Below are 18,292 nucleotides of genomic sequence, written 5' to 3'. Positions count from 1 at the left end.
TTGTTTTCAACAGCTTCTGTCATCTGCAAAAATTTTTGGGGGAAAAAATCGATTTAAATCGTGAATCGGATTTTTTGTAAAAAAATCGGAGATTTTTTTTTTAGGCCATATCGCCCAGCCCTACACTCATTCAATACTTTAAGGCAACTCTTAATGTTGTTTATGTCTTTCTGTGCCCCTTTATGTGAAACGTACCGCTGTGTAGTTTGGCAGAGTTCAAACAAAACTTTTTTCGAGGACTCTATCCACTCGGAGTCAAACGTGTTCGCAGCCAGCAGGACAATCTCGTCCTGACTTAATGTCTTCATTTTCACGGCGAGAAAGTTAAGCAGCTCATCCTCAACAATAACTTTGCCGTCAACAGTTTTATAAATCTCAGGTTTCATTGGAGACCTTTTAAAAGCAGGAGCGACTGAGCCTCGATGTGCATCGTCCGCCATCTTGGAATTCTTCAGTGTGTGATGTGCTGTGACCAATCGGAATAGACTTCACAATACTTCACTTCACAAGTGTATGTTTCGTATTCTTTGAGAAACGATATTGGGAACTGTACAGTACAATACGTTTGATTGGCAGTGCCTCGTGTTGTCTTTGTTACTGATAAGGTGAACACAGCAAAATGAAACTATATAGAATCAGTCAAGGTCTCCTCTGTTAAAACAGTGAAACAATGTTGAGAAAGGTATTAGACCAGTGTCTTCGTCACTTTAACCATGCCATGTTCATACAGCGCCTTCAGCAGCATCTCAATAGCCACTGATGCAGGAAGTTTGATTACATTGATCTCTGACTCTACTGGAAAAATATCAGAGAGGAGTCCAGCAGAGCCGTACAATGCCACTTTTTCAAATGAATGGACTACAAACTTATGGCATTTAAAACAACCCATAGATGCATTTAAAGTCATATATTCACACACAGAGACACCACTGACATTCAATGTTTTTGAATTTTGTGAACCGTTACACCCTAATATATATACATACATACATACATACATATACACAGAGTATACTTTATATTTACAATATATGTTGGCGTACCTTGCATAACTGCATGAACCCTCATGGCACAATATAATTCTGTACATTTTTGGTCATTACCTTACTCTGATGACTTGCACTGAATGGGATTGGCCAGAGTTGCATAGTCAGGACAGTAGCTGCTGGTATCTGCCTCAAGCAGACTTCATATGCTCATCAGTCATGGTGGAACGGTGTTTGGACTTCATGTTCTTCATGTGGGAAAAGGCTGACTCACATACATGAGTAGAGCTGAATAATGCAGTCTAAGGTATCACATGTCCTCATGTTTGGGGACTTTTCCTCTGTGAGAAACTGTCCATGAGCCCTGGACTTCAGCTGAATGTCAGCTTGTAGTGTCAACATCTCATCCTCCACTCCAGACGAGTTCAGGTGAAACAGCGTTGACATTTGTGATGCGAGTGAATCAACCTCAATATCTTCCCCAAATGTGCAGCACATAAGTGTAGCAACTGGCTCGAGTAAAGCAAAGTCTGGAAAGCGTTTGTCAAACTCTGACAGACACTTGTCAATCTGCTCTGTAGCGCGCACTGTCACGTTACACACACGCCTTCATTGAGTCTCCAGTTCTGACGCCAGGTTTTGGAAGTTTCCCAAATCATGGCGCTACAGCTTTAGCTTCTTTAGTAGAAATAAATTGGAAGGCTAACTAATTAGCTCGGCAGAGTTTTGCAGTAGCTCGCGCGGTTGACTGCGCATACGTGGTGACCCGTGTGTTGGAAAACCAAGTGGCAAATGCCATGAGGACATCTAATAAAAAAAAATAAAAAAAGAGATTTTTTGAATGGCATGCGATCTACCCGCACTACCTCCGCGATCGACCGGTTGATCGTGTTCGACGTATTGGGAAACCCTGGTTTATATGGTGTGTATTGTGTTTTGCAGGCAGCTACAGCAGCAGCAGCAAGCGGAGCTGGAGGTGCACCAAAGAGATGGACTGACTGCCTACGATCTTTCCCAGGTAACCCTGTGCTTTAGAGCCACTTCATTCACACGCTGTAGACGTTAATATTCAGAAGGGCTCATGTTTGCCAGCTCATAATGTTTCCTATGATAGTCAGGAGGTGGCACTATCTGGACCTTCTCACAGTCTACTTGTGAATTTGCTCGTCAATGAACTAAGTTATCATTTACATTTTGTTTCGCTAACGGCCTCCAGACTCTATGTAATCTTAGTTCAAAAACATGAAAGGAAATAGTTAACAATGTACATGGGTTCATTTTTGTGACCTCGGTCTATCATCTCTAACGTCAACCCTTATGCCCGCCTGCCCTTCCCAACATTCACCTCACCCTCAGGTGCCTGTGGCCAGCGTCAGCAGTGGAGTCCATGAGGCAGGGAAGAACATCGACAAGACAGAAGTCCTGTTCTCTCAGGAGAGAGACCCGCGCTTTGCTGAGATGTACACAGGCATCGCTGGCTGTACGACACACACACACACACACACTAACAGCCACCTACTCCTCACACATGTCCTGATAGTTGCTGCTTCGGCTTCTTGCTGTCTCTGCTCTCTGTTATTTCTATAATGCTGACCCTGCTATGTGTGTGTTTGTGTGTGTAGCGGCAGATAAGAAGATGATGGTTCCCTCCTCTACAGCTGCAGGACAGCAGCTCTACTCTCAGAGCTCTCCCTTCCAGCAGGGACACGCTGGCAAAAGCTTCAGGTACACGTCACATCCATCAGTCCCGGGTTATGCAGGGCTCACCACCAACCGGGCATCGGCTTATGAACTGAAAATATGTTTATCCCCTTATATTTTGATATACAACCTAATAACCAATATTAAATATCACTAATGCAACAAATATGTATTTCAGGGTGCATATTTGGTGTTTGAGGTCCCTATATTTTACATGTTACTGTCACTGATGGCAGCCTGAGCCAATTTCTAGAAATACCCTTCCTGTCAAGCCCTGCCCTGATGTGATGGTACGTTGTCTTTGTGCACACAGTTCCTCTGTGATCCATGTCCCCGGTGTGAACGACATCCAGCCGTCAGGCTCCACCAATCAGAACCTAGCTCAGATCTCCAGACAGCTCAATCCAGGCCAGGTGGCATGGTCAGGCAACCGCCCCCCCTTCTCTGGACAGGTAACAAGCACACACAAACCAATACTGAAGTGAAACCAGTCAATAACAGTCTGCAATCTCTATGGTTTACATGATTTTCTGCTCTTCCTCCTGAACCCCAGAATCCCGTCTCTGGTGCCTGTGTGTGTGTGTGTGTGTGTGTGTGTGTGTGTGTGTGTGTGTGTGTGTGTGTGTGTGTGTGTGTGTGTGTGTGTGTGTGTGTGTGTGTGTGTGTGTGTGTGTGTGTGTGTGTGTGTGTGTGTGTGTGTGTGTGTGTGTGTGTGTGTGTGTGTGCGTGCGTGCGTGCGTGCGTGCGTGCTATGGGAATGTGCTGGGCATATGTTTCTTAACACGCCCATATCGTGTCTTCCACACACATTGCTGCACTTGTCAGTTCATTCCATTGGACTAAATTCTTTGTTGGTCAGAAACCACTACATGCATCACAGTAACTAGAGGCAGATGATGCGGAGCTGAATGTTTTCACCACCTCTAAACACAGCAGACATGAAGACATCATGCAGGCTTTCTCTGTGTCCTGGGACACCTAGGTTAAGCTGGCTCAATTCTTCTATGCAGTTGCCCAACAATGGAAAAGCCCATTTGCCTGAACTGTGCCGGCAAAACAATGAGTAGTCTCTGAAGAATGAAGGTCATCAAGTTGTTTCTGACCCACAACAAGGTCCGACATGTATTTTGGTCTGCTGTCCTTTTAACTTTTAACATCTGGCGGTTTGAATGAAAGAAGTAAAGAAACATCAGTCTGTTGGCTGTTAGTTCATCATGAATTAAATAGCACAACCCTGTCTGAATATTAAGTCTTGAAATCCTCATCCTTCTTGATAGTCTTTTGAAGCTGCTATTGCTGTAAAATGTCTTCACACATGGACCTAAACCATATCCCAAACTAAACTTATGCATTGTGTTGACGCACGCACAGATGCATTGGAGTTACATTGTATCTCTGAAGAGTTTCTACAATAAATAGTAATGATAGAGAGGCAAAGTCTTTTTCTCCATTCTGTAATCCCATTTCAGTTTCTTCTTTCGACAGTACCTTCAATGTTACATCGAAACACCGGACTCTCCCAATGTTAATGTAACCATCATGTAGGTTTAAATCACTGAGAAATGATGTTGTATCCGTTGTGTTGCAATGGTGGACAGCTGTAAAGACCACAGTACCCATGAACAACACAGCTCCGTTATTCATATGAAGGGGAGAACTGCGTTGGCTCTTTGGGGGTGTCTCATGTTGTAGTTCGGCCAACTTTTTTCATGTGTATAAAGATGGATATGAACTCATTTAACTTTCTTACAAAGCATGTTCAAACTTGAAAACACAGTTTTTGCACATCCCATACCCGTTAGCATATGTAAGCAATCTGATGTTTTCAGGAAGCTCCATTAAGAATAACGGGAGTGCACTGAGCAGTGACCCCTGTGTCTACCCGTACGGCCCTGATATGCTGTACATCTAACCAGTGTCTGTGCTCTCCAGTCCAGTAAAGCCCAGTCCAGTCCATTTGGTATTGGTTCTGGCCACAGCTACCAGACCGACCCGGCCTCCTACAGTCCCCTGTCGTCCCCGGCCACTTCCTCCCCCAGCGGCAATGCCTACTCCGGACTGACAAACCGCAGCACAGCTTTTGGTGAGCCCTGCTTCTCATTTGCTGAGTGATCTGTAGTAACGTCCCCTGTGTGCTCTGGGCTGTATTTGTTGTGGAAGTCTTTGTGTGTCTTTATTTTCTGTTTGAAAACACAGAAACTGAGGAGCAACATGTAAACCCACTGCACTGCTTCTGTTCTGTTGAAGATCTTATTAGGTAGGGCTTGGTGACTTTGAAGTTAATATACCCGTTCTCACTCCTAATAAAATCCAAATACAACCCTCGCTGTCTGATATCTACACACCGAGGCACGCTATAGAGCAGGGGTCACTAAAGAGTCCGGACCCAGACCCCCTTATATCCGGACCTGGACCTGAAACCGATAGATAGCTGTGAATTATTACATTTTGACTGAGCGCTTCTATTTTAACCGGTGCAGCTCTTCTAGCCTTTACGGTACTTGTTCAGCGGTCCAGGAAACACAGACCAATTACATGTGTTGTAAATCACATGACGTGATGCTGCTCAGCCAATCACGTGGGAGATGGGGCAAAATGCCGAGTAGTCTGAGAATAATATGTGAGTCGAAAGTTATTTCACATGGCGAGCCCACAGTCTTCAACCAAGAATAGACACTTTTATATCTTCATTCATCCCACGGGCAGTTTAAGAGCAGCGTGTCTCATGTTCACAAAGCATGACCATTATTAAAAGCAGCCAGTGAAGCGCCACTAAAGAGACAAATAAACGATCTAAGAGCTCAATATGATCAGCATCCTAACTAGGGGTGTAACAATACGCGTATTCGTATTAAACCGTTCGGTACGAGGCTCACGGTTCGGTACGCATGACGAACCGAATACGTTTGAATAAAAAATTTAAAAAGTGTAACAAGTGGTCAATAACCACAGACAGAGTCCCTGCACACTCATCTCTCTTTGTAGAAGATGAGAAAAATATAATATCGTGGCTTTTTTGAAGACACTATGCAAGCCGTCCCTGACATTAAAGAACTGACCCTAGAGGGGTGGCTCATAGCTTGAAGCTCTGACCAGGCTGCAGTATTTGACCCACTGGGGTGAGAATGTGTTGATAGGTGCCAGTGGGAACACATGGGTCAGCTTTTATAGCCTATACGAGGCCAGGTGAGCTTGATCAGCTGACCAGCCTCCCATGTCAGCCAACTGCTGAGGTTAGCCAGCACACGGGAGTCACACAGCAAAGAAACCAACGGGTAGACAGATACGTTGTTTGAATATTAGATATTGGGTGAATATTGTAGCGTTTGCATGGTGAAAGTACTAAAGGGAGATCTAATATCGAAATTGCAGAGCTTCCTCTCAGCAGAAATATACTCACAATCACAACACAGGCTTTCTCTAAAAGCATCAAGAAAGAAATAACATCAACGTGCCACGTCTGTTTGACCTCCACAGGTCCAGCATGACACACAACCTACCGACTCATGATCCATTATATTTATGTTGTTTTTTAAATTTATTATACTATATTGATCCCGGAAGGGGAAATTATTCTCTGCATCTGACCCATCCCTGTATATAGGGAGCAGTGGGCTGACTATGACAGGCGCCCGGGGAGCTGTTAGGGGTTCAGTGTCTTGCTCAGGGACACTTCGACACATGACACGTCCCAGCCAAGGATTGAACCGTTGACCCTGCGGTTACCAGACAACCCTCTTAACCTAGTGAGCCACGGTCACCTTTTATGTTTTGTAATCAGAATGTGTTGCCATAATATATTTTACACAATGTGTGGGACATGAACTTATTTTTCATGTGGTCACATGATAGCAACAACCTACCAGTGCAACTCTAGATGCTACATCTGTGCTGTGGTTGGATCCTAAAGTGTCACCTCATGTGGAGCTTTTAAGAATCTCAGTGTGTGTCACAAGTTGTGGTCTCTGAGCTCTGCCAATGTTTCCACTTTCTCCTGGTCTTCACTGAGCTGGATATGTACACTGGCAGCGCTGAGGTGGTTTCCTGTCAAATGTGTGTTGGCAGGAACCTTTAATGTCAGAAAGTGTCCGAGACCAAAGGAACATAAGTAATGACATGCCCTGTATCAACAGATCCTTTAACTTTATTTAACATTAGGAAACTTGGTCACATTCTATTCACATTCTGTATTCAGTTCAAATAGGAAGCTTGTTTGTGTCCTGGTACAGATGTAATTACACGGATGGGGAAAAGCTGTCAGAGTCTGACTCACTCATTACCACTTCCATCCACCATAAATATACATGCTTCTGAATGGACTTTAAAACTTATTTCTCACACACACTGTGTTGAAGTGAAGAGGTGAAACTATTGTAACTATAGCACACACTAAACAGATATAGATTCTCTGTGGTGTCTAAAATACATCCACAGCGGTACATTTGTTCCTGAAGTCAGTATGACTCAGGTTAAAATGTTTGGTACACACACACGCAAGTACAATCATGACAGAAGGTATTACACACAGGCTGTGTTACAAACTGAGTCCAACATGGCTCGATCAGAAAGATGCCAGAATGTTTGGCTCATACTGAGGAACAAAAGTCTTTTTTTGTCTTCTGACACTTTGCCTCTGAAGCTTTTGATTTGGACTATTTTGGCCAGAAATTTAAAAATGATGTTCTTAAAATTAAATAATTTGATATTCATAAATATTCTGCAATTTGATATTCATTCAACTAAAATGACTCTGAAAATGTTGTGGGGAATTTGTTACATGAATATAAACCAAACGAGTACACAATGTTCTCACTAAGTCAGTGGTTCTCAAACTTTTTCTGTCGTGCCCCACTTTGGAGGAAGAAAATGTTCACGCCCCACCGCCCCAACAAAATTGAAACAAAATGGTCTTTGTTGAATTTTTATTGAAACAACATTTTGTGACTCCTCCGTCTGTGCTTTTTCAAATAATAGAATAAAGAAAATTGCAATCACTTTTAAGTAAACCAGATTGCTCCATCAGACAAAAACAAATGAAATGTGCAATCACTTTGTTAGAACAATGCAAATAAAGTTCTATCTGTGCAAAAAATAACTACAATTTGGCAAAAAATAGCTTATTGCAATTAGCTGCAATTAACCTGTTTTGCACTAAACATCTTTTCAAGATAACAATAAAGTGCAACCTGTGAAAAACTAAACAAAACAAGTTTCATACTATCCGCAGCTAGAGTTTTCACACATAAAACAGACTGATCTCCTACCGCGTTCACTGTGAAACCCAGAGCAAGAGAGGAGTCATCATATGTTCTTCTTGCTGCTTGCTGTTCGTCTCGGATGCATCGCTTGCGGTTGCTTTTCTGTTCCTGCCAAATGTCTCTTCATTTGGAACACTAAGCCACACATGTGAGTCGCCAAGGATCATGGCCGTCGCGCATGCGCAAGCGTAACCTGTTAACGGCGTAACGTAAACATTTACACGAAAGTACAGGCATTTCGCCATGTATTTATTAATTACTTTAAAAAAAAATATATATATATATATATTTTTTTTTTGAAATACAAAAATTCTGCATTTCCCCCTGCGCCCCACCTGTAATGCCACACTGCAGTGGTTCTCAAACTGTGCGCGCCTCACAGTTTGAGAACCACTGCACTAAGTGTTTGTGTCTCACTACACGTCATACCAGAGTGTCAGAAACTCAAGATGTCTTCTGTCCCCAGAGAAACCGCCTCCTACACTTCATCCCACTCTGCTCATTCACTACTCATTACTCTCACTGATGTCTCACACCAATGAAACGCCTGCTGACTCTCAATCTCAATCATTTTTGGAGGTGAATGTAGACAATTAATAGTGCAGTTTAGATTAGACAAGTCAAACCACTAGATAGACACCACTAGAGTCAGATAGACACCAGGAGAGTCAGATAGACACCACTAGAGTCAGATAGACACCACTAGAGTCAGATAGACACCAGGAGAGTCAGATAGACACCACTAGAGTCAGATAGACACCACTAGAGTCATATAGACACCACTAGAGTCAGATAGAGACCACTAGGGTCAGATAGAGACCACTAGAGTCAGATAGACACCACTAGAGTCATATAGACACCACTAGAGTCATATAGACACCACTAGAGTCAGATAGAGACCACTAGGGTCAGATAGAGACCACTAGAGTCAGATAGACACCACTAGAGTCATATAGACACCACTAGAGTCAGATAGACACCAGGAGAGTCAGATAGAGACCACTAGAGTCAGATAGACACCACTAGAGTCAGATAGACACCAGAAGAGTCAGATAGACACCACGAGAGTCAGATAGACACCACTAGAGTCAGATAGACACCACTAGGGTCAGATAAACACCACTAGGGTCATATAGAGACCACTAGAGTCAGATAGAGACCACTAGAGTCAGATAGAGACCACTAGGGTCAGATAGACACCACTAGAGTCAGATAGACACCACTAGAGTCAGATAGACACCAGGAGAGTCAGATAGACACCACGAGAGTCAGATAGACACCACTAGAGTCAGATAGACACCACTAGGGTCAGATAAACACCACTAGGGTCATATAGAGACCACTAGAGTCAGATAGACACCACTAGAGTCAGATAGACACCAGGAGAGTCAGATAGACACCACTAGAGTCAGATAGACACCACGAGAGTCAGATAGACACCACTAGAGTCAGATAGACACCACTAGGGTCAGATAAACACCACTAGGGTCATATAGAGACCACTAGAGTCAGATAGACACCACTAGAGTCAGATAGACACCAGGAGAGTCAGATAGAGACCACTAGAGTCAGATAGACACCACTAGAGTCAGATAGACACCAGAAGAGTCAGATAGACACCACGAGAGTCAGATAGACACCACTAGAGTCAGATAGACACCACTAGGGTCAGATAAACACCACTAGGGTCATATAGAGACCACTAGAGTCAGATAGAGACCACTAGAGTCAGATAGAGACCACTAGGGTCAGATAGACACCACTAGAGTCAGATAGACACCAGGAGAGTCAGATAGACACCACTAGAGTCAGATAGACACCACTAGAGTCAGATAGACACCACTAGAGGTAGATAGACACCACTAGAGTCAGATAGACACCACTAGAGTCAGATAGACACCACTAGAGTCAGATAGACACCACTAGAGTCAGATAGACACCACTAGAGTCAGATAGACACCAGGAGAGTCAGATAGACACCACTAGAGTCAGATAGACACCACTAGAGGTAGATAGACACCACTAGAGTCAGATAGACACCACTAGAGTCAGATATACACCACTAGAGTCAGATAGACACCACTAGAGTCAGATAGACACCAGGAGAGTCAGATAGACACCAGGAGAGTCAGATAGACACCACTAGAGTCAGATAGACACCACTAGAGTCAGATAGACACCACTAGAGTCATATAGACACCACTAGAGTCAGATAGACACCACTAGAGTCAGATATACACCACTAGAGTCAGATAGACACCACTAGAGTCAGATAGACACCACTAGAGTCAGATATACACCACCAGAGTCAGATAGAGACCACTAGAGTCAGATAGACACCACTAGAGTCAGATAGACACCAGGAGAGTCAGATAGAGACCACTAGAGTCAGATAGACACCACTAGAGTCAGATAGACACCAGGAGAGTCAGATAGATATACACCACTAGAGTCAGATAGACACCACTAGGGTCAGATAGACACCACTAGAGTCAGATAGACACCAGGAGAGTCAGATAGACACCACTAGAGTCAGATAGACACCACTAGAGTCAGATAGAGACCACTAGAGTCAGATAGACACCACGAGAGTCAGATAGACACCACGAGAGTCAGATAGACACCACGAGAGTCAGATAGACACCACTAGAGTCAGATAGACACCACGAGAGTCAGATAGACACCAGGAGCGTCAGATAGACACCACGAGAGTCAGATAGACACCACTAGAGTCAGATAGACACCACGAGAGTCAGATAGACACCAGGAGCGTCAGATAGACACCACGAGAGTCAGATAGACACCACTACGGTCAGATAGACACCACTAGGCTCAGATAGACACCACTAGGGTCATATAGACACCACTAGAGTCAGATAGAGACCACTAGAGTCAGATAGAGACCACTAGGGTCAGATAGACACCACTAGAGTCAGATAGACACCAGGAGAGTCAGATAGACACCAGGAGAGTCAGATAGACACCACTAGAGTCAGATAGAGACCACTAGAGTCAGATAGAGACCACTAGGGTCAGATAGAGACCACTAGAGTCAGATAGACACCAGAAGAGTCAGATAGACACCACGAGAGTCAGATAGACACCAGGAGAGTCAGATAGACACCACTAGAGTCAGATAGACACCACGAGAGTCAGATAGACACCAGGAGAGTCAGATAGACACCACTAGAGTCAGATAGACACCAGGAGAGTCAGATAGACACCAGGAGAGTCAGATAGACACCACTAGAGTCAGATAGACACCACTAGAGTCAGAGAGACACCACGAGAGTCAGATAGACACCACTAGAGTCAGATAGACACCACGAGAGTCAGATAGACACCAGGAGAGTCAGATAGACACCACTAGAGTCAGATAGACACCACTAGAGTCAGATAGACACCACTAGAGTCAGATAGAGACCACTAGAGTCAGATATACACCACTAGAGTCAGATAGACACCACTAGAGTCAGATAGACACCACTAGAGTCAGATATACACCACTAGAGTCAGATAGACACCAGGAGAGTCAGATATACACCACTAGAGTCAGATATACACCAGGAGAGTCAGATATACACCACTAGAGTCAGATAGACACCACTAGAGTCAGATATACACCACTAGAGTCAGATAGACACCAGGAGAGTCAGATATACACCACTAGAGTCAGATAGACACCACTAGAGTCAGATAGACACCACTAGAGTCAGATAGACACCACTAGAGTCAGATAGACACCAGGAGAGTCAGATATACACCACTAGAGTCAGATAGACACCACTAGAGTCAGATAGACACCACTAGAGTAAGATAGACACCACTAGAGTCAGATATACACCACCAGAGTCAGATAGAGACCACTAGAGTCAGATAGACACCACTAGAGTCAGATAGACACCACTAGAGTCAGATAGACACCACTAGAGTCAGATATACACCACCAGAGTCAGATAGATACCACTAGAGTCAGATATACACCACTAGAGTCAGATAGACACCACTAGAGTCAGATATACACCACTAGAGTCAGATAGACACCACTAGAGTCAGATAGACACCACTAGAGTCAGATAGACACCACTAGAGTCAGATAGACACCAGGAGAGTCAGATATACACCACTAGAGTCAGATAGACACCACTAGAGTCAGATAGACACCACTAGAGTCAGATAGACACCACTAGAGTCAGATATACACCACCAGAGTCAGATAGACACCACTAGAGTCAGATAGACACCACTAGAGTCAGATAGACACCAGGAGAGTCAGATATACACCACTAGAGTCAGATAGACACCACTAGAGTCAGATAGACACCACTAGAGTCAGATAGACACCACTAGAGTCAGATATACACCACCAGAGTCAGATAGACACCACTAGAGTCAGATAGACACCAGGAGAGTCAGAGAGACACCACGAGAGTCAGATAGACACCACTAGAGTCAGATAGACACCAGGAGAGTCAGATAGACACCACTAGAGTCAGATAGACACCACTAGAGTCAGATAGAGACCACTAGAGTCAGATAGACACCACTAGAGTCAGATAGACACCACTAGAGTCAGATAGACACCACTAGAGTCAGATAGACACCACTAGAGTCAGATAGAGACCAGGAGAGTCAGATAGACACCACTAGAGTCAGATAGACACCACTAGAGTCAGATAGAGACCACTAGGGTCAGATAGACACCACTAGAGTCAGATAGACACCAGGAGAGTCAGATAGACACCACTAGAGTCAGATAGACACCACTAGAGTCAGATAGAGACCACTAGGGTCAGATAGACACCACTAGAGTCAGATAGACACCACTAGAGTCAGATAGAGACCACTAGGGTCAGATAGACACCACTAGAGTCAGATAGACACCACTAGAGTCAGATAGACACCACTAGAGTCAGATAGAGACCACTAGAGTCAGATAGACACCACTAGAGTCAGATAGACACCACTAGAGTCAGATAGACACCACTAGAGTCAGATAGACACCACTAGAGTCAGATAGACACCACTAGAGTCAGATAGACACCACTAGAGTCAGATAGACACCACGAGAGTGACAACCAGGGCCCTGGGAGCAGCATTTTTCACGGTTGTAGATCAAGAAATAATCAGCCAATTCAACCATAATTAAAATAGATTCGCTCTGAATCACAGGGGTGGACTGACCTCATCTCATCACCTGGGGCCACACTGCTTGCGTGGCTTTAAATGGGATGACAGCAGAAACAGGATGGTGAAGGTTTCCGTGTGTTCAGTGAGTGACGGCTCATCAGCCAGCTGCTCAATCCCACATTGCTGTAGAAGTGAGCATGTCCAGCCTGTAACGGCTCTTTGATAGCCTTTTAATGGACACACACATTAGCCAAATGTATGATCTGTCTTTCTGCCACCTTCTTTATTTATTCTTGATTTCATCAGGATCATTTTCTGACTTGGAGTTTTACTTTCCGTCCATCCGTCGTTCTTTCGCTCTCTCTTTGCGTTCAGCCCATTTGAAGGATGAAGAAGTCAGTAACAGCCAGTGCCATTCATTTGCTCTGTTGTTGCATGTGTTCATTAGTATTCACGAGTGAGAAGCTCTGCTTTTTCCTTGTCTTGTATGCTTTCCACTTCATGTTTACAAGAGCAGCCTCCTCTGTGTTTGGGTAACTACTCTTGCATCTGTATTTTTTACATGTGCTCTCTTCCCTCTCTCCATCAGCGACTCAGCCTCTTGCTCTTATCTGGCCAGAGAAAATATCAGCCTTTAGTTCTTTATTGTGAAACAGTCAGAATGTTCCTCTGCTGGAGGCCGACACCTTATCATTCTGCTTTGCTTTGATGTACTCGGTAAACTCTCAAAACAGCCTCGCCGGGAGCGAGCGTGTGTGTGTGTGTGTGTGTGTGTGTGTGTGTGTGTGTGTGTGTGTGTGTGTGTGTGTGTGTGTGAGTGTGTGTGTGTGTGTGTGTGTGTGTGTGTGTGTGTGTGTGTGTGTGTCTGTACATTCATATCTGTTGGAGTTTTTAGCTGCAGCTCAGAATTGTCAGTCAGGCAATTAATTAGTTTGTTGATGACATTTTCAAATACTAGTAACAGCGCAGAGAAGCAGGCCTTTATGTGACAAAGACTTCTATCAGACCTCCCATTTCTCCAGTGTTCATGAGAACATTGATCCTATTTTAGTAGGGCTGGGTATTGTTTAGAAAGTGACGACATAAGTACCCTTAAAGTGATACTGAAACCAAAAGAGTACATCATTCGATCGATAAGCATTCAGTTGTGTAAAATGACCCCAATGCTGCATTATGCATAGTACAGCAGACTGGAGGCATCTCAATCACTCACATACACCACAGACTGTCTGGGTTGTATGTTCTCCATTCTGTGCTCAGGTAGACATTCCTGCGCTATCTCCTCACATAGTAATATACTCATGGTCTGAACGAACCACAACCTACCGTGGGTTTCACTCTACTTTAAATATGCAATCAGTCAAACTCATGTCTGAGTGACACCCTCTGTGTGTTTCCAGATGTGTCGGGGGAGAGCAGTCAGAGTGGAGCCCAGTTCCAGGGTCGGCCCAGTGAGGTCTGGTCCCAGTGGCAGAACCAGCATCACTCCCAGCAGGCCGGGGAACAGCACACACACCCCAACCCCAGCCAGACAGAAGTCTTCCAGGTAACACACACACACTCTGACACACAGTCCTCCAGCTGCTGGCTGCTGACCATCGTACACAGATATGTGATATGTATCCGTGTCTCTGCAGGACATGTTGCCCATGGCCGGAGATCCCACCCAGGGAACAGCCAACTACAACATAGAGGACTTCGCTGACCTCGGCATGTTCCCTCCCTTCTCTGAGTAATACCCCCCCCCCCCTCCTCCTCTCTCCCTCTCAGAACTGGACTGAAGTTTGTGTTCATCTGTCATGTTGTCTCATTTTTCTATATTGCTGGATCACCAACACGCAGCTGATGTGCAGCACGGTGAATGTCTGCACACACACACACACACACAGGCCTGCAGTATGACCCTGTGAGCATACACATACCTCATCTGTGCAAAGAGGATCCCTGCTGACAGATGGAGGGCACATCAACCGGTCTCAGCTCTCTGTCTCCAGCTCTCAGAACCAACCGTCTGCAGGCAGCATCAGCATGACCAGAGGAGGCCAGTCAGCGTTGTCTGTCACAGACGAGCACTGTGATTAGCACAGATGTTACTCTTCCCGTCTTTCGCATTTGACAAAGTCATTTTTTGTCAGCAGTCCATGCAGATGACCAAAATGTAAGCCTGTGCCAATTACACATCCGCTGCACCCAGTGATGGGCAGAGCTGCCTGATGCCAGCATCCACGTCTGGTTTGGAGTATGTCAGGTCTTTTATCAGGATGGAATTACAACATAAATCATTCTGCTCTCAACACAAAGGGACAAGCTGTTCCATGCTCCTCGTCTGCTGCACAGCATCTACACCGTGAGTCAGTCCATGTCACTAGAAGTAGTCCCTCAACAGGGTCGACACACAGCACCGTCTGAAGGTTCGAGCCAAGATTTGATTCTTTTCAAGTTGCTTTTGATGTGCTCATTGTAGCTCATGTTGTACAACTGTAAATTTGACCAAAATATTACTTTTTTGACTGAACGAGAAAGATTTGATCAGGTAATGTATTAGTGGTGGTGTTGATGTCGAGCTGACACAGAGTTCCACAGTACAGTGTCTTCACATTTCATTACATTTATCATTACTTATCTGTACAACGCCACAACAGTTGCCCAAAGTTTTCAGAGTTCTTGCTCAACTGTGATTGGGACTTTGGAAATGACTGCAAAACATGAACTTACTACGGAAGCCCAGAGAGGCAAGCGAGACATTCTGGTGATCCAAGTCTGATCTAAAGAGTTTATGACTCAAGAACAGTAGAAACAAGCTGTTGGCAGGAGAATGTTCTTTGAGTTGTAATCTGTAACAAGAGAGAAGACTATTCAGATCAGATTTAGAAAATGCATCGCCACAATATCATTTTTCACACTTGCCTCTCAGGGCTTCCATAACGTACTCTGTGCGCATTGAATGATGCATTTTCAAAAGAAGACGTAGAGATGATAGCTCGTGTCCCTCATTCATTGTGCACCATGCCTATAGGGCTGAGAGTGAGCAGCACGTCATCCATCACAGTCTCAACAGTCCCATACAGCAGCACTTCTATTCGAGTGTTCACCGCAGGTTAGTATGCGCTCATATAACTATAACAATAACATGCACTAAGTCCTACATTTGAGAAGCCACATGTATCGTAATGTGACACAGAAGCTGCTGCAGATATTATCAGAGCAAGTCTGCTTTATGTTCAGCCAAAGTACAACACAGTCATGTTGACATCCGTTCATGAATAATTGTATCGGCATGCTTCATGCGTGAGCATATGCACAGAATATCACAATAGGACCAATAGAGCAGCCTCCTCAGGTAACACCTGCAGTGACTGGAGAGCAGCAATCGAGTCAGCATGAGTCCGTATCGATGTTCCCACTCAGTGAGATTCCTGTGAGTGTGTAGATGTCCACCTCCATCTGCCGGGTGCAGCCTCTAGCACAGCATCGCTGCTGTCCTCCCTCCCTCCATCAACCTTACTGTGTGAACTGTATGTAGTGATGTCCACAACCTGATGCGAGTATTGAAGGATTCTATGTATCAATTTAAATTTAAATAAAAACACTCATTGCAGAGAGTTGCTAAGCTAAGGCTTAAAGTGCACTTCATGAAGCTAACTGCTAATCTCACCAGCCTGCTTTAAAGGGAAAAACCGCCATACCGTCCAAGCAAAGCGCAGTATTTAGTGTATTTGGTGTTCTTCAGCTCTGGCTACTTGACTTTATTACTTTATAATCTTTTCAACTGTTAAGAGACTGAATAATACTTTCTAGCGGGGAGCTTTTACATGATAGATTGTATAATGTCTCTGACAGATGGATATGAAACCTCCAACAAACATCAGAGTCCTTTTGCTAAAGATCTCAAATCCACCTTTTTTGTAAATAATGCGATTTTTATGTCGACTCGTGTTACTTTCACACAGTACATGTTTTTTGTGTAGGTTTTAATGATATTGTGTGCAATGTGAGTATATATTTAACTATTGGTATTTAGTTAGTCTGTTCATTGTACATTGAGTTCTAGACCTGTATAAATTGTGTAAATGTGACCCATTATTTTTGTGTAACAAATTGTGCTTGTGTCAATAAATTCTTATTGGTTACGTGGCTTCCATTCAAAGTTTTAGTTTCCATTTTTCAGAAATGCTTCGCCTTCGTTTCTGGGTTTTGAGGGAGAAAATCCTTCATTTTGATCTTTGGGTTAAAACTGTAACTGTACATAAAAACTGTTTTCCGCTATAGCGCATATTTTGATGTGTAGTAAGAATATACTGGTTAAATTATTTGTCAAAAGTGTTTTTAGAATCCTGAAACCTGGATGACCGCCAGAGTTCTTGGTCACTCGGAATCCCGTGAACTTGCGAGAAGATTCCATAGGACTGAGCTCAGGATGACACCGGAACTTATAGACGACGGGGGTCATCCGAGGTCACACGTGACTTTTTTGATATAAATATTCGACCTGCGCATGCGCGAGACGGAAGATATCCAGTGTGAAGCACTGCCTCTGGCGGTCATCCAGGATTCATAGAACCGTAGTTACATTCGTAACTTTCGTTTCAACACATTAACCCAGAGGATAGAACAGAACGGGTTCAACAGAAGTGGGTGTTACGGTGCATCAACAGAGCGGCCTGTCCAACAGTCCAGCAGGCCGCTCCAGACCAAAGGAGCATCACACCCGGCAGAATGAAGCGACTGGATGCGCTTATTACAGTCCAGCAACATACCAGAGTATTTGATTTATGGATTGCTGTCAGGATGTAAAAAGAGTTTCAACAAAAATATTTTTGAAAATGTTTTAAAGATTACCAACCCAAGCTTTAACTGAAAGAGATTCTGAGCTAACGTCTTTAAAGTCTTGGAGACCGTTGTAAGTTGTCGTTAAATAGGCCTGACTTTGGTCATTTAGAGGCAGTTGATCTGAGGACCAGCGCTGGCTCAGTGGTAGAGCAGGGCTGTCATGTCAATGATGACATGTAGTGTTAAAGCGCTTTAAGTGATCGGAATACTAAAGTGTTTACAAGTGCAGTCCATTCACTATTTATCAGCATAGCAGTGAAAAGAGGTGAGATGATTCTTCCCATTGGGAGCATAAAGACAGAAGAGAAGTGGACCCGAAACCAAACTTAGCAGAAGCCCCCACATGAAATATTTCCAGGTGTGGAGGATGAGCTGCCATTGGAAACA

At 44.1% G+C, this 18,292-nt stretch overlaps 1 protein-coding gene across 4 annotated transcripts in view; it reads left to right on the top strand.

Annotated features, from left to right (window-relative positions):
• Positions 1 to 17,216, top strand: part of arnt2 (aryl-hydrocarbon receptor nuclear translocator 2) — a 69,725-nt gene extending 52,509 nt beyond the window's left edge. For all 4 annotated transcript variants that reach the window (XM_079281661.1, XM_079281660.1, XM_079281659.1 and 1 more), the window contains 7 exons: positions 1,929 to 2,004; positions 2,343 to 2,466; positions 2,609 to 2,711; positions 3,001 to 3,139; positions 4,620 to 4,770; positions 14,476 to 14,621; positions 14,713 to 17,216. In XM_079281661.1, the coding sequence (XP_079137787.1) occupies positions 1,929 to 2,004; positions 2,343 to 2,466; positions 2,609 to 2,711; positions 3,001 to 3,139; positions 4,620 to 4,770; positions 14,476 to 14,621; positions 14,713 to 14,811 (838 nt within the window). In that variant the 3' untranslated portion in view covers positions 14,812 to 17,216. The remainder of the gene's footprint in view (positions 1 to 1,928; positions 2,005 to 2,342; positions 2,467 to 2,608; positions 2,712 to 3,000; positions 3,140 to 4,619; positions 4,771 to 14,475; positions 14,622 to 14,712) is intronic.
• Positions 17,217 to 18,292: the final 1,076 nt, after the last annotated feature.

This window comes from Melanostigma gelatinosum (assembly GCF_949748355.1).
Source record: "Melanostigma gelatinosum genome assembly, chromosome: 2".
In the NCBI taxonomy this organism is placed as follows: Eukaryota; Metazoa; Chordata; class Actinopteri; order Perciformes; family Zoarcidae; genus Melanostigma; species Melanostigma gelatinosum.
The sequence above is the reverse complement of the archived record's forward strand: the minus strand, read 5'-3'. Positions and strand labels throughout refer to the sequence as shown.